Genomic DNA, 15,414 nt, shown 5'->3' with positions numbered 1-15,414 from the left:
CAGTGCCCTAAATGGACTCTGAATGAGTCCATACCCCATATCTTCACACATTCCCTCAGTTCTCTCTGTTCCTTGTAACTAGCCTTCCAACTTCTCTTCCTCCATCTGTCTCTTTGTCTGTTAATCCTTTTATTCTTTAACTTGCACTGTTTTGTCTTTCATCTGTGTGTCTTGTCAATTTCCAGGTTGGTATAGAGAGTCTTCTATTCCTCCCTCAAACTCTTCTTCTCTGCCCTCTTTTTCTCACATACCTTCCATCAAGCAATTCAGGGTTTGACACTGTCAGTTTAGCAACTACTGGCATCCTTGAGTCTCTCTCTCTCTCTCTCTCTCTCTCGCCCTGTCTCTCTCTCTCTCTCTCTCTCTCTCTCTCTCTCTCTCTCTCTCTCTCTCTCTCTCTCTCTCTCAATTCCCTCTCTCCCCCCTTCTCTATCTGGAAGCAGATGTTGTTTGTCAGATCCTATCATTACTGGCTAATTAAGCAGACATCTCTTCTCTCATTTCTCCTGCCTGCCGTTCACTGATTCTCACAGATAGTCCACTCTTTGTTCCCCTACAGAGCTGAAGTGGTATTCATACATGCATCTTGATGGCTGTGATGCATATGTTTCAGTCCTTTCTCTTAAGTGTTGTTCTCTTGATGTTGATTTTATTCCAGGGTACTTATATAAAACAACTATGAATGTAGTCGTGGTAAGGTGTGAGTAACCCTGGATTTTTTTTTTCATATGAAACATATCAAGTAACAGAGTATTGGCACAGCATACTGATAGATAACAGTAGAACCAACCTCATATGAGCAGGTTAATTACCTGGATTACTGTGAACCTATTTTATTGTGTTGTTATAGCACATTATTAATACTTCTGGTGCATGTCCAAAGATAATTGTCTAAAAATGTTTACATTATGTACATGTAAAGGATATGTTCTATTCATATATCTAAAGGAGTGAGGTAGTTGTACACACACATGAATTACATCTGTAAATCAAAACTTTAAAGGGCAGGCTCAACATACACCAGGGACAGAGTATGCTGAGAGTAATTTCATAGCAAAATGTTAGAGTTGTAACTTAAAACATGAAGACATGCTATGCTATCATTTCATTAAAGGTAACCTGTCATCTCCAAAGCAATAACGCTTAAAGATTTAGATGCACATTTCTCTGAAATTCCAAATTTACTGCATTTGAGGTGTTTGCTTCTCTTATACCTTCCTTTTTGATATTACTATAAAATGCTACTAAAATACCACAGCTGTGGTTTTACTGTGTAATCTGTTTCCCTTGGTGACATGATATGAAGACAAGCTTGACTGATCCTTCTTAGACCACCTTAGTGAACCACATCAACAACCCTGCATGATGCTCTGATAGCTAACTGTCATTTTAAGTTGCACTACCTCAGCCTTTGCAAAGTATGAATTCTTATGAAATGAAAAGTAGCATGGGCAGATAGCTATAACACCCCATGATACTTCAACTTCATTCCAAAAATCCAGTGCTTCTATTATTTTAATGACAACTCCATTAATGATAGATAGCAGGCAGATAAGGTTGATCTCATTCATAAAAGTGAAAATGAAAGTGTTATAATTTGTCTGTCATAATTTGTAAATGTGTTGGAATAGGAATGAGCGCTCCAAAAGACTTCTTAAACATGATTTCTTTCTTCTTTTCATCTACACATGCTACCGAATGAGGTAGTTAGGTAGGACAAATTACTAAACCAGGTTAACGCAGAAATAGTGTGTCTGTCACTGTGTTTGTTTGGCCAAAGAAACTTTCATTTGGGTTTGTTACACAGCCTTAACAGACGGGCCCTAACGTGGAAAGGTGAGAGGCCTGGAAAAAGGACTGGTTGTGGTGTTTTCTTTTCTATGGCTCTTGGAGCTGGGTGTGAAAGGTCCTCGTGTGGTATGTGGCAACGGGGGTATCGCTTTAGCTGCCGTGCTCTGCGCGCCCTGTTAGTGAGGTCAGAGGTCAGCTGTGCAGGGTGTTAACCCCCATGACCAGTCTAGCCCCAGTCTGCCAGGGGACTCTGGGAGCACAGGATATTTATGACTGCCCCCCCTCCTCACCACACACATCCCTCACACCTTTGCTCCCCAAAGCCTTCTAGAGTATGCACAAACTCACCTACAGGTTCATCCCTGTCTGGGGACAAACAGACATACAGTCATTGCGATCTCATGCACTCATCCTTAAAACATAGACACAGACCTTTACTATATACAGTACCTAATATGTATTTAAACTCAAATACGTAATTCTAAATATTTGATTGTTATTCATAGTTTTTTGCAATGAAAAAAGTTATTTATATTTACTGTATAAATGATGGGATGCTAAGTATTAAGCTGTAGTCTTTGGAAGATAGCTGTTGGTTTTGATTAATGTAGTAGCTCTGACATTTATGAAGTGGGTACACAGCTGATGTACACGCTATCATTCCATCTGTCAAGCAGTGAGTGGCTACAGTTTTATAATACGTTATGCTATTGCCTCTTACAGATTCTGATTAAGATCTAATCATGCATTCAGGTTCACTTATGTGTGCATGGGTGACTTACAGTTCCCAGTGTATCAGACTTGCTGGGAATCTTTTAGCATGACAATATGTTTTAATGTCACACATCTGGTTTCCTAATTTTCCTTTCCTTCCATGTCATGACACTTTTGTTTTTCTAGGGTGGGGGTTGAGGTGGACGAGGGGGATTCTGATGAGTGATGATCCTGAATCTAAAATACCAACACTTTCTATGTCTCTTTCCGGCTCTCCCTTTCTTTTTTCCTGTTTTTCACATACTGTCCTGTGACAGACTAAGTTTGTGGCTTCTTCAATAATAATTCTTTATAGTTCAGACACATACTTATAGTTCAAAACCATAACAATATCTATTTTTTTCAATATCTGTTTTAATCATCTGTTATTTTTTTAAATATAATTTTTAATCTTACCTTCTGGATATGCTTTAACACCTTTTGGATTGATAGACTGATCGCACTTAGCTGTTCTGTTAAAATGCGTATCGGTATTAGAATGCTGTCTTACAAGAGGCCTCCACCACATTAAACATATCTCTTTAAAAATACATTTGTACTTGCTTGTATTAGCTGTACTTTTTTTGTTAATAAAAGATATCTCTACTAAAAGATTTCACCCACACATGGGAAAATATTACACGTAACAGTATATTTTTTGTTTATAATATTTAATATAATATGAAACATAAAGGCTAAAATATACTGACATCAATATAAAGATTTATCGTATGGCTTGAGTATGTTTATGAAAAGTCATTTATCTGAAGCTACAGATAAAGATAATATCTTATTACAGAGATATTCCCCATTTTGCAAAAAGGGCATAAAACTAAATTGATCTAGCCATCAAACAGCCTGGGAAAGAGAAGGTTGCATGCACTTCCTCCAAACCCGGTAAAATGCCTTAAATGATCAGCCAAGCCATTTTTCTGGGTGCCTTATCATACGCGGTGGACAGCGCTAATCACTCGATTCCACACACTACCCCAAGGAGGTCATTATATTACTGCCTAAATGGGCATGCGGCCAGTTACATTCTCCTGGACTCCTGGCTATGGGCCGTGTGGAATATAGCTGGCATTTGATCCCTTTTACAGAATGTCCTTTTGCACCATGGGCAGTGTAGTTACTGGTGCACTATTCTTGGCCTTTTTTAAAATTTAGGTTAGGTTAAGCAAGTTGTCACTCTTAGCAGGCAGCACCATGCTGAGAGACTCATGTTTACTCTTGAGAAGTGAAGCAGATGCAGACAAAGCCCATTCAGAGCCTTGCCCAGGGACTCCCTCTGACACTCGGTGAAACTGATCCCCTGGATTAAGACTCAACCCCACCTTTTGTCCCCTAACAAGCACTCCTAGAGGTGCAAAAAGACTCAACCGTTGCCTGACATTATAGATTAATACACCCAGTGACATCTGCAGCTCAGAATGGGGCTTTCTGTTCTGCAACTCTGTGCTTTTATTCAAAATGTAAATTTACAAAGACTCAGTTATAACCTCCTGATCTGATTTTTAGTATTAATGGTATAGTGGTTCCATCAGTATTATGAAGACATTGTTGGAAATATAAAGAACTAGTTGAGGAATTATTTTATACAGTCATGGGCTGAGGAGTACTTAAAGTGGAACTATTTAAATCTACTTTTTGTTTTCATTAAATTCTTTGAGAATACCTCAAACCCTAATTAACAAGTAATCTCTGTTTACTGGATTACACTTACTTTCAAACAACCGTCAGATTTTCACCATTACTACCCCCCACTGTTAATTCTAAGTATCACAACAATGCAAAACAAACACTGTTGATATTAAACTTTCCCCCCACAGCACAGTTGAGATTGGGTAAGGGGTGTTGTGTAGTAATAAGGGGGTGTCCTGGAGTCCTAATTAATTATGCAAGCTGGGTCTAATTATAATGCAGCGAATGGCTGCGTGGCAGAAGGTGCAAGGCGCTAAGGCTGATAGATTTGCATGCTAAGTGGGCAGGGAGGGGGAAGTGACTAATGCATGCTAATGTGTGCACGACCAAAGTGCTTTAATTTTGGCTGTTCGCAGCTGTTCACTGCTGACTCTGTATGGGGTGAAAAGTTGACCGAGTGGACGCAGCTGAAAGGAGAAGCATGAGGTGCCCAGGATGGATGTTCATCTAATAGACCGAATATTCATACCAACTTTCTGGAAAGGTTGAAAGAGGACGAGAGAGAGAGAGAGAGAGAGAGAGAGAGAGAGAGAGAGAGAGAGAGAGAGAGAGAGAGAGAGAGAGAGAGAGAGAGAGAGAGAGAGAGAGAAAGAGAGAGAGAGACAGAGACTAAGAGAGAGAGAGAGAGAGACAGAGACTAAGAGAGAGAGAGAGAGAGAGAGAGACAGAGACTAAGAGAGAGAAAGAGTTATGAGAGGTTAGACTGATGTTGGTGGAAAGGTACCTAGAAATAAGGTGATAAGGTGCAGAAGGATAAAATAATAGAAAATAATGTTTGTCTGCACTGAAACAGTGATATTTCCTTGGAAGACACAAAGCCAGCCAGTCAAAGGTGCTGAGTACATAGTCCCCACAGTTTGTTTAATCTCTGCATAAACCCAAAGTTCTTGATGTGGTAACAGGGTCCTGGATGCAATTACTTAATTAGTTTTTCTCCTCACTCAATTGTTAAAATACTCTCATGCTGTGAATCCCAGTAATTAGGAGTGTTGATAGATAATCTGCCAATTAGTTATGGCAAATTTTGAAACTGTAATGTAACCTGAAAAAAATGGTACAAGATCAAAAATGACTAAATGTAATGTGCATGTCCCCAATATGTACTTTCTGTTAGTTAACAAATGTTTTTGCAATTTCAGACTGAGAAACTTCTGCTTGCATTGTACACCACTACAAACGTTCCTGTGGGGACTCATAAAGAAATCATAAAGAAATCATTTCACTACCACTAATGATAAATCAGCTTCATGTACATTTTGAATGTGTGTCTGTATATATCTCTTTCTGTGTTTGTGTGTGTGTGTGTGTGTGTGTGTGTGTGTGTGTGTGTGTGACAGTGAGTGAGAGCGAGAGAGAGAGAGAGAGAAAGAGAGATAAAGAGAGAGAGAGAGAGAGAGAGAGAGAGAGAGAGAGAGAGAGAGAGAGAGAGAGGGGAAGAGCAGGTTTTAGCTCAAAAGGATAAATCATAATCACTCTGCCAACAGCAATACAACAATATTAATTGTGTTTTGCCCTAATAGCTCAAAATCATAGGCATGGGAAGTTTTAGGGTTGAGCTTTAGTGTTTAGCCTTAGTGTTTCGCTTTAGGTTTAGCTTTAGTTCCTAGCCTTAGTGTTTAGCTTTAGTTTTTAGCTAGGTTTTAGATGTCTTTCAGGAGAAAAATATGACTGAAAGAGTAGGGCACTGTAAACTACCAAAAGACATTTTAGCAGGTATTTTTCTTTACCATTCTAGTACATCCAGCTTGTTACATTTCGTTAGTATTTGGGTCTTACACAATCTTCGCCTCTGTTGTATGTTTTAGCATAAAGTGTTACAAAATGTCATATACAGAGAGAGATTAAAAGAGTTTAGATGTTTACATTTTTAAATTATTCAAATATATTTCTCCCTCATTCCCCCTCTCTCTGTCATTGCTGGTATATTACTTCTCAGTTCTCAGTCTTCTGTCCCTCCTTCTTTTACATTGGGGACTTTGGGATTGCGGCAGAACTGGGTTGCCATAGCAGCGGTCCCATATTGCTGGACGATACACTCCTGGGATTTAAAGTCTCTTCTCCCCCACTTCCCGTTTTTTCTTCATCTACCTGCTTTCTCCCTATCACTCGCTTCCATCCCATATATCCCCCTAGTGACACCTTTGTCTACCTCAGTGAAGCATGCACACATATACACACACACACACACACACACACACACACACACACACACACAAATTCACATCTAAGAACACACTGTCATACACAGTCATTATAAAATGTTTCAAAATGAATATAATATGCTGTAGATATACATGCCTCCCTCTCTTTGCACTGTCTGCCACTGACTCACAGACTTACCCCATGGGAGTTTCAGGCACTGCATTGTGGGATACTGATGTCCCTTGGGCTTGCATTGCTGTTTTGAGTCCATTTTTTAAAAAATATCTAGTTCAGTCACATTTTAGTGTTGGACTTTTGGTAGATATCACCATCAAATTTTGCATTTTCAAATTTCCTTTTTCTCATCATGATTATAAATATTCTTTGTGATTAGTTTACAGACAATGTCTCAGAATGGCCCACTGACAAGCTTTTTATGAAACTTTTTATTAACATCTTCTTAAAAACATATGTATTAAAGTCTGCCTTTGCCTTCTGTTCCCTACAGATTTTTCTTGAAGTTTTTCCTCAAGTGTAACCAAAATTGTCTGAAGACAGCAGGGAACCCAAGAGACATGAGAAGGTTCCAGGTATAAAACACAACTAAGAGTTTGTCTATGAAAGTTACATTCAGTTGCTGTACATTAGATACATTCTACAGCACAAAATATTAAAAACCTATTATCAAAACTCTAAATGTAAATTAAAATTTAAATGTAGTCAAGACCTTTAAAGTTGAGAATCTTTTTTATGCAGTCCTTATTATAGTATGCCTTCGTGTATTTCTTCATCCAGAAGCCCTACAAACAGAGCCTTATTTTGCACTTGAGTGCACTGAGAATGTAAAAGCACCATATCTGATAAAAAGAAAGAAAAAGCAAAACGGAGGGAGGCAAGAACAGACTGCAAGATACAAAAATCACAGGAAATCAGCCGAGATGTTTCAGGAAGTTGTCAAGATTTGAGTGATTGGCTCCAGATGGGGGAGGTCAGATTCTTTGACCCAGGAAGTACTCACTGGGGACCCTCCCGCCTCACTTCCTCCCACCCGTCTTTCACTGCTGGAGCCCCCCCCCCCAGCTGACATCTCTTCCTCTTGCCCTCCCCTGCTCTCTTCTTCTCTTCTTTCCCCATGTTTGTTTTAACTCTTTCCGTCTGACACATGCTGAGAAATGACTTCCACGCGGGTCCCACACCTCTAATCATCTGTGCACAGAAGCTTGCTGCTGGGCCTATGTTGAGAATATACAGTTATTAATTCTGAGAACCTGAAGCAGACTTCTATGTTGCCACCTATCTCTAGCAAACTGCACCAGACAACAGCCCAGTATCCCCCCGGAACAGTCCTCCTGATCTGGAGCAGTATCATGATCTGCTCTTTCTTGTACCTCATTTCTCCCACTTATAATCCTTATCCCTCAGACACTCTCACTTTGACCTTTGGCTCATTTGGGCAGCCAGACTGATCTTTCTCCTCTTTTCTCATCCCATGTGCTTGTGATAATTCTCCACTTGTTTCAATACTTGTTTTTCTTCTCTCCCACTCTCTCTTGTGTCACACCTACTGCACCATATATCCTGTATTTTCACAAATGCACACACAACAGACACATGAGAGTAATATCCATATTCTTTAGGCCAAATGTAATCCTAGGAACAGCCAGGCTGCCTCTACGCATGCATGAATCATACTCATAGGCACTGGTGTGGTTAAAAAAAATTAAAAAGCAAAAATAGTTGTGAGAATGCATGATCAGTCAGTGTATTACCAAAGAGCTGGAAGTGATTCACTCCATATGCTTGATGTCATTGAGGAATGGGCTGGACCAAAGAGACCTCCATACTGTCCGCTGATGAACCACAGAAAAGAGAGAGACAGAGAGTGAGAAACAGAGAGAGAGAGAGAGAGAGAGAGAGAGAGAGAGAGAGAGAGAGAGAGACAGAGAGCAAAAGAGAGACAGACAGAAAGAGAGACAGAGAGAGAGATAATGGGGAGGCAAAAAGAAGGACAATGAGAGCAATATTTGATGGATAGGACCAAGAATGACCATTGGGACCAGAGTGAATAAGCATAGAAAGAAAAGGAAGGAGAGTTGCACAAGAAAAAATTAAATGAGATGGGGTGAGGATGGACAATTTTCCATGACTCGTGACCAACATTATGTCATTGTTTGAATGGAACCACCAAATGTTTCCAAGAAATTATGCCATACCATCTAAAGAGGTTCCGTCCTCACAGTTCCTTTTGCCCCACACAGGTGGTTCTCTCAAGCACTGTCAGCGTGGATGGACATGTCCTTGCTGTATCCGATAACATGTTTGTCCACAACAACTCCAAGCATGGCCGTCGAGCACGTAGACTGGAACCAGGCGAGACACTGGAGAACACCATGGAATATGGTGAGACCAGCAAGAGCTTTAGGCATTTAGACATGGACTCCAGAAACATTACATAGAATCCCAAGACACAATGAACTCATGACCCTCAAATACATTCTTTACTACTTGTGATCCCAGGACTGAAAAATGTATGCCGGCTTATTTATTTTTGTCTATACATTTGACTGCAGTTCATGTCAAGTCAGTGAAAATAGCTTTATGACTTTATGTTAAGGGGTATGCATTACATGTGTATGTAAATTACATGTATTTTACATGTATTTACATCGCTATGTTTCCACATGAACAGCAACCCCTTGTATCAAAGCCATCAGTCCCAGTGAAGGCTGGACCACAGGAGGAGCTATGGTTATCATAATTGGCGAGAACTTCTTCGATGGCTTGCAAGTCGTGTTTGGGAGCATGGTTGTATGGAGTGAGGTTAGGAATACAACAAGACTATCATAGTATCATTAGCATCATTCATACTTTAATGTGATAGACTCTAATGCGATTATTATGACAACCTGAAAATATCATCAGTATTCTACCAAGGTTCATCGACAATGATTATAATACATTTAATTTCCATGTTTTTAGTTAATTACTAGTACAGTTGCTATTTTTATAAATTCAAATTTGTCACTCCACTCTATTGTAAATATATTAAGGTGGTAAGCCTGGTAAAGGTTTTTTTTTTTTTTTTTTTTAAATGAGCTTTTGTTTTTACCAGTTAATAACCCCCCATGCGATCCGAGTTCAAACACCACCAAGACACATTCCAGGGGTTGTGGAAGTTACACTGTCCTATAAATCAAAGCAGTTCTGCAAGGGAGCACCAGGACGTTTCATTTATACAGGTGGGTGGTTTAACACAAAGTTGAACAAATTCTCTGCAGTAGTTGTATTAGTGAACCTTTTGCTTTTCAGTTGATCAAGGTTTTATATAGAGCAGTACAATTGTTACACTTTCCATTTATTTATGGAAAAATATTTATGTTTATCCACGTGTATCTGTTTCTATGTGTTACCATGTGTCAGTGTGAACTTTTAATTTGTCCTCAGCACTGAATGAGCCAACAATAGACTATGGCTTCCAAAGGCTTCAGAAGGTCATTCCTAGACATCCTGGAGACCCTGATAAACTGGCAAAGGTCAGGAATCTTCTGATATACTCAAAGAACCTCTAAATCATATGTGCATAGGCGTATGCATGTGGATTTCAACCCATGTCTGTCTGTTTAGGAGATGTTACTGAAGAGAGCAGCAGACCTAGTGGAGGCAGTCTATGGAAATGCCCACAGTAATCAGGTAACCACTCAGTCATGACCTTCAGTGGCTTAGACCTATATGGAGACCCTTTAGACCATAATGGAAAGCCATCTCAATGTAGTCATGAACTCAAATGATTCTTCAGGGGTTAGTGATGGGGTACCCTAAAAGAACATTTTCAAAAAGAGCTTTTATTGTGCTCTTGCAGTATGAAGATAAATGCTTCTGCCTAATTAGCTGTCATTACAGAAAGGTTCTTCAAGCCTTCCTCTAGAGAACTTGAACAGTTACATGTATATTACATAATAATAATAATAATAATAATAATAATAATAATAATAATAATAATAATAATAATAATAACAGAATCAGGCTAAAGGTTCTAGCTTTCTGTACTAAGTATGGTAATTTCAAGTTAGACAAGCCAAGCATGTCAAACTATACAGAATTTCACTTTCCCAATACAACCGATCAAGGTTAACTTATCATTTCATCTGCTTATTACCATTTCAACAGAGAAAACACTGATTTGTGCAGTACTGTGGTTCTCTAGGACTAGTTTCCCATGCCTCACCTAACTCTGGCTGACCATGTAAGAGTAGGCCGTGGGTAACTGAATTTTCTCTTTCTTTCTCCTGGCTGTAGGACATTCTGCTGAAAAGGGCAGCAGACATTGCAGAGGCTCTGTACAGTGTACCACGGCCCCACAGCCAGCTACAAGCTCTGCCCAGCTCCCCAGTGCATGGCAGTGTCATGGGGCTGAGCTCCTACCCCTCCCAGCTGGGAGTGAGCATCGGAGAACCTGGACAATCTAGTGGCCAAGGTGACATGAGTCCACAAACAAGCAGCTTTAGCAATATGGACTACTCTACATTTTACATTTAACATTTTTTAAAACCTATTGGGTCACATTTTATATGACTGATGCATAAGACTTTAGTAAATTCATATAAAACTAAACAAACACTTAAAACAGGTGTTACCTGTCAAAATGATGGTTTTGTAAATTTTGGCTTCAATAACAAATCACCTATGCCAGGTGACACTGTTGTTGTCAACAATGTTGTGATACTTTTCTAACTGACATAACAGCACATTATGATAATTCACTTTGTTGCATAGTGTATTTTATCTATTGTGGAACATATTTCCTTTATCTGCACTGTTATAAATACATGCAAATTACAATAATAAAATGTTTTTAAACTAAAAATATAATCCATTTAGAATTCTATTTTTGCTATATACTGAAGGTTGTTTTACAATATTTTTATATATCTACTTTATATTAGCATTCTTGCTACTCATAGCTTTTATGTAATTGCACACTTAATTAATTAATTAATTAATTAATTAATTAATTAATTAATAATGCCATTTTTTTGTATCTTCTTGCAAAGGCTACATGCGTAATTCCACCAGTTTATCTCCACGGGGCTACCCGTCGGCTTCTACACCTCAGCAGTCCAGTTACGGGTCAGGAGGAGGGATGAGTGGAGGGTATGGGGCGGTGCCCATGAGCAGTCTGGGTGTTCCTGGGTCCCCTGGCTTCAGCAGTGCCTCTCCAAACAGCTCTCCTTATGGTAGTGAGTGGCCCTTCATTGATGTAATGAACACCCTTCCCAAAATTGCTAAAACGATGGGGTTACATTCCAAGAAAGAAGTCAACTGTATTGCAAACCGAGAAGTTTTAAAATATGTTACTGTATATCATAGCCTAGCCTGTCATAGCCTACCTTAAACCTGGATAAAACACATAATCTACATTTGGGCAAAAGCACAAAGCCTGTTTTATAATATGTGAAGCAGCAGTACAAATAATTGGAAAGATTCATTTATATAATGTGGAAAATGAACGCATTGTAAAGTTGAAATATGGTAAACTGATCCATCGTAATCAGAGGAGCATCTGTAAAGTTAACAGCAAGTTGAAGTTAACGGGTAACAGATAGCATGGCTTTTTGCATCAACTGGCCCTAACTAACTTTATTTTATTTTTGTATTATTAGGGCATGTGTACTTTTAATAGCCTTTGGTGCATTCTTTCCTGGTGACTTCCTTATATGTTCCGTTAAATGGTCTTTTTATGTTTTTTAGGTTTCTAACAACCTTCATTTCTAATGGTTTCTAACACTATCTCATCTACTTCTTTTTCAGTTATGCCATCTAGTCCCACTATACCAGGATCCAGCTCCACATCCTCTCTTCTGCCCTTCTCATCCTTTCCTTCTACTGCCAAGCAGAAGAGTGCTTTTGCTCCTGTACTGAGACCCCAAGGTTCACCTTCACCTGCCTGTCCAACCTCAGGAGGCAACAGCTTCAGAGGTGATATGTTTAATTTTTTCTTCTGAAGGTCCTCCCTATTTTATATGTGCATGCATAATACCATTTCTAATACCATTATAATTCTTTCTTTCTCTCTTTCCAGCAATGACAGGTCTTGTAGTTCCACCAATGTAAAGCCCTTGCCAGTCAAGACCTTCACAACCAGCTGATGTTCTTCTGAGACTAGTGATGTCTCTACCTCCTAATGACTTGCACCATATACTTATCAACATTCCATGCAAAGCTCCTACAAGTGGCGACAGAATGATCTAAATTATAAATGATAGCCAGCAGTGGGATGTGCCACTGGAGATGACAAGTGATGAAGACAATGTTTTGTGAATGTGACAAGTGGTTGAAAAGAAAGATTTGAGAAGCTTCCGTCAGGTTGCCAGAAGTGTGATTTCACCTAAAAAGGCTTCCTCTTAGAAGTAGGCACAAAAGAGCACATTTTGTTGTAAATTCTTCTTAGCTCCGAGCGGCTTCACCAGTCCGTCAGTCATTCAAAGCTGTTGTTCTATGCATCAGCAAACTCCGGGTCATATGCTCAATGGATTCTCATCACACTTGAAAAAACAGGGTGCTAGCAAATCCCTGAGAGGACTGTTCAAAGCTTTTCTGAGGTTTTTGCAGAGACCAAACCTTGTTCACAAAGACATTTTACAATGATTATAATGAAACATTCCATTTATAGGCATGGAAAATTGTATTTTATTTCTTAGCTCCAAAATAAGGGAAATTTTACTTTGTACCTCCCAGGGTTGTGAACTGATGACCTCATATATTGTCTTATTTAATGAAAAATGCTATATAAGTTATTGTTTTTAGTTTAAGTAATAATATAAAAAAAACTTTTTGATCCTGTTTGTAATTGTTATGAACATTTAATATGTTGTCATTATTATTATGTTACAATTTTATAACAAATGTTGTTAGTGTGCCATTTTTAAATCTAAGCATTACCTGGAGTTCTTTTTGTTAGAAGAAAAAAAAAAGTAGTATTTTTTTAAACAATTTAAACAGTGCAGCATTGTGTACTGGTCCAAGGTACTTTTTCAAGAGCACAGACATCACATCGTGTTTGAAAGATGTTATAAAAGGTGCCACCCTTTATGAGCCTTATATATAGTAGTTACTATTGTATATAAAGCTACAGACTAAAGCTTCTAGTTAAGAAAGGCTAGCTCATAAATTCCATGTACATTAAATAATGCCAGCTGAATCTTTAAGAGATTCATTAGTGTGCTTTGAGGATTCAGGTGTTATTCCAGCCCCCTGGAACTATGCAGAACATGATTAGGCTTCAATTATGAATGATTATCTGTTTATGACAGACTTCTGATCACCATGCTTAGAAACGTCAGAAAATGCAAATTAAAAAAATGACAATTTACAAGACATCATCATTGACTAAATAAAATTGTCAACACATTTTTATTTGTTTCTCTATAAAACTGTTTTAGCTCCACTGGAAATTATAGATATGCATGTCATTTAACTTTCCCTTTCAGTTCTGAGAAAGCGTTCTAATTTGTTGCTGAACTTCATTCATTTGTGTACTTGACAATTTTTGATAATCATACATGAAACAAGCAAATATAGATAAAATGACAACTAGACAATAGGTTTTGTTTTTTTACCCTTTAGTTCTGTGGGAAGCTGCAACTCTATATAGAAATTCAATGCAGCATTACCAACACTATTACCAACACTATTTAAGTGGAAGGGGTGATACTATTTCAAGTTGTGGGGAAAGGACATGATAAAATTGAAATAGGATGTGTGCCTTGTTAATAAGCAGTTTTCATCGTATTTTGCATCTGTTGATCTTTTGGATTTTTTATTTATAGATGATCTTTTATAATGCAGTTCATATTTCACCAGCTTGATGAAAGAATCATGAAAGAATGATCTGTGAGTTCAAATAAATTTTAGGACAGAATTGATGGAACTATTACTTTCCACAAAGGAATATAAAAAATAATGAAACTTTTATCCCAAGTAAATAATATAAAAAAAGATACTTTCATATGTTACATTTATTCAGGTAATTTTCCAGTGGGAATGAAGCAAATTTAATTTCTCAAGGAAAGTAATGACAACAGGATTTGATCTAAGACAAAGGGCATACCTGTCACGCCCTGCTCATCAACCAGTCTCAGATCCACCAATCGCACCTCACAATCACTTATCCGTTCACGCTCACTGGTTTAATGAATGATTCCCTGCATCTGTTCCTCATCTCACCTCCCTATTTAAGTGTCACACATGCACATCTCCAGTGCTTCACATTTGAGCCTCTATGGTTAACTTCTACTCTGCTGTTTATGATGTTCATTTGGACTGTTATTCTGCTGACTCCACTTCAAGTATCTAGCCTGCCAGTCTGTTTGGTTTCCTTTCTTTGGTTTTTCATTAAAAATCTCTTTGTGTTCAGTATGCTTGCGTCATGCTCTGTGTCCACAACATGTCACACTAGCTTTACATTCATGCTTTTTCAGGAGTCAACTGAGCAAATCATTTTTTGGGGTGGACACAATGACTAAAATGAATAGCTTGTCATTATATTAGATATATACAAAACAGTTACTGCATAGATGATTCCCATTTTCCTATTTTGGGATAATTACTATATTTAAATGTATTTAGTTAACCAGTGTTTTGTTTTTGGAAATGATTGTTTTTTCAAAATGCAACTACTATGCAGTGTATGGATAACTACACATTATTTTTTCTTGGACTTTTTAAGGGTATTTCAAGGAACCATAAGTACACAGGAAATTAAAATAATCCTAATTAAAGTTGATGCTGGGTATATTAATTGGTTATGTTTTCTAAGGTCTGTAATGCAGCTATTTTCAGGTCCTGTTTGCTTCATGGGGTTTTTGCTTTGGGTTTTGTGAGTTTGTGAAATGTATGCACAATGGGGTTCAGTACAAGTGACTGACTTGGACTGTCAGGAATATTCCACCTTTTGCTATTAAGGAACTCCACAGTGGAAGTATAATTCAGAGAATTCTAAGGTAGCCGGTTGGATCTAAGAATGTAAGA

The 15,414-nt window shown here is 38.3% G+C and overlaps 1 protein-coding gene across 2 annotated transcripts in view; it reads left to right on the top strand.

Annotated features, from left to right (window-relative positions):
• Positions 1 to 14,794, top strand: part of ebf2 (EBF transcription factor 2) — a 28,067-nt gene extending 13,273 nt beyond the window's left edge. For both annotated transcript variants that reach the window (XM_035526369.2, XM_035526368.2), the window contains exons 7-16: positions 6,896 to 6,977; positions 8,646 to 8,787; positions 9,077 to 9,207; positions 9,500 to 9,626; positions 9,832 to 9,920; positions 10,012 to 10,077; positions 10,684 to 10,861; positions 11,439 to 11,624; positions 12,196 to 12,363; positions 12,467 to 14,794. In XM_035526369.2, coding sequence (XP_035382262.1) covers positions 6,896 to 6,977; positions 8,646 to 8,787; positions 9,077 to 9,207; positions 9,500 to 9,626; positions 9,832 to 9,920; positions 10,012 to 10,077; positions 10,684 to 10,861; positions 11,439 to 11,624; positions 12,196 to 12,363; positions 12,467 to 12,498 — 1,201 coding nt within the window. In that variant the 3' untranslated portion in view covers positions 12,499 to 14,794. The remainder of the gene's footprint in view (positions 1 to 6,895; positions 6,978 to 8,645; positions 8,788 to 9,076; positions 9,208 to 9,499; positions 9,627 to 9,831; positions 9,921 to 10,011; positions 10,078 to 10,683; positions 10,862 to 11,438; positions 11,625 to 12,195; positions 12,364 to 12,466) is intronic.
• The last annotated feature ends 620 nt before the right edge of the window (positions 14,795 to 15,414 follow it).

The sequence above is a fragment of the Electrophorus electricus genome, chromosome 1 (assembly GCF_041902795.1).
Source record: "Electrophorus electricus isolate QZ-2024a chromosome 1, ASM4190279v1, whole genome shotgun sequence".
Classification (NCBI taxonomy): Eukaryota; Metazoa; Chordata; class Actinopteri; order Gymnotiformes; family Gymnotidae; genus Electrophorus; species Electrophorus electricus.
Note: the sequence above shows the minus strand (reverse complement) of the source record. Positions and strands in the feature narration are given on the sequence as shown.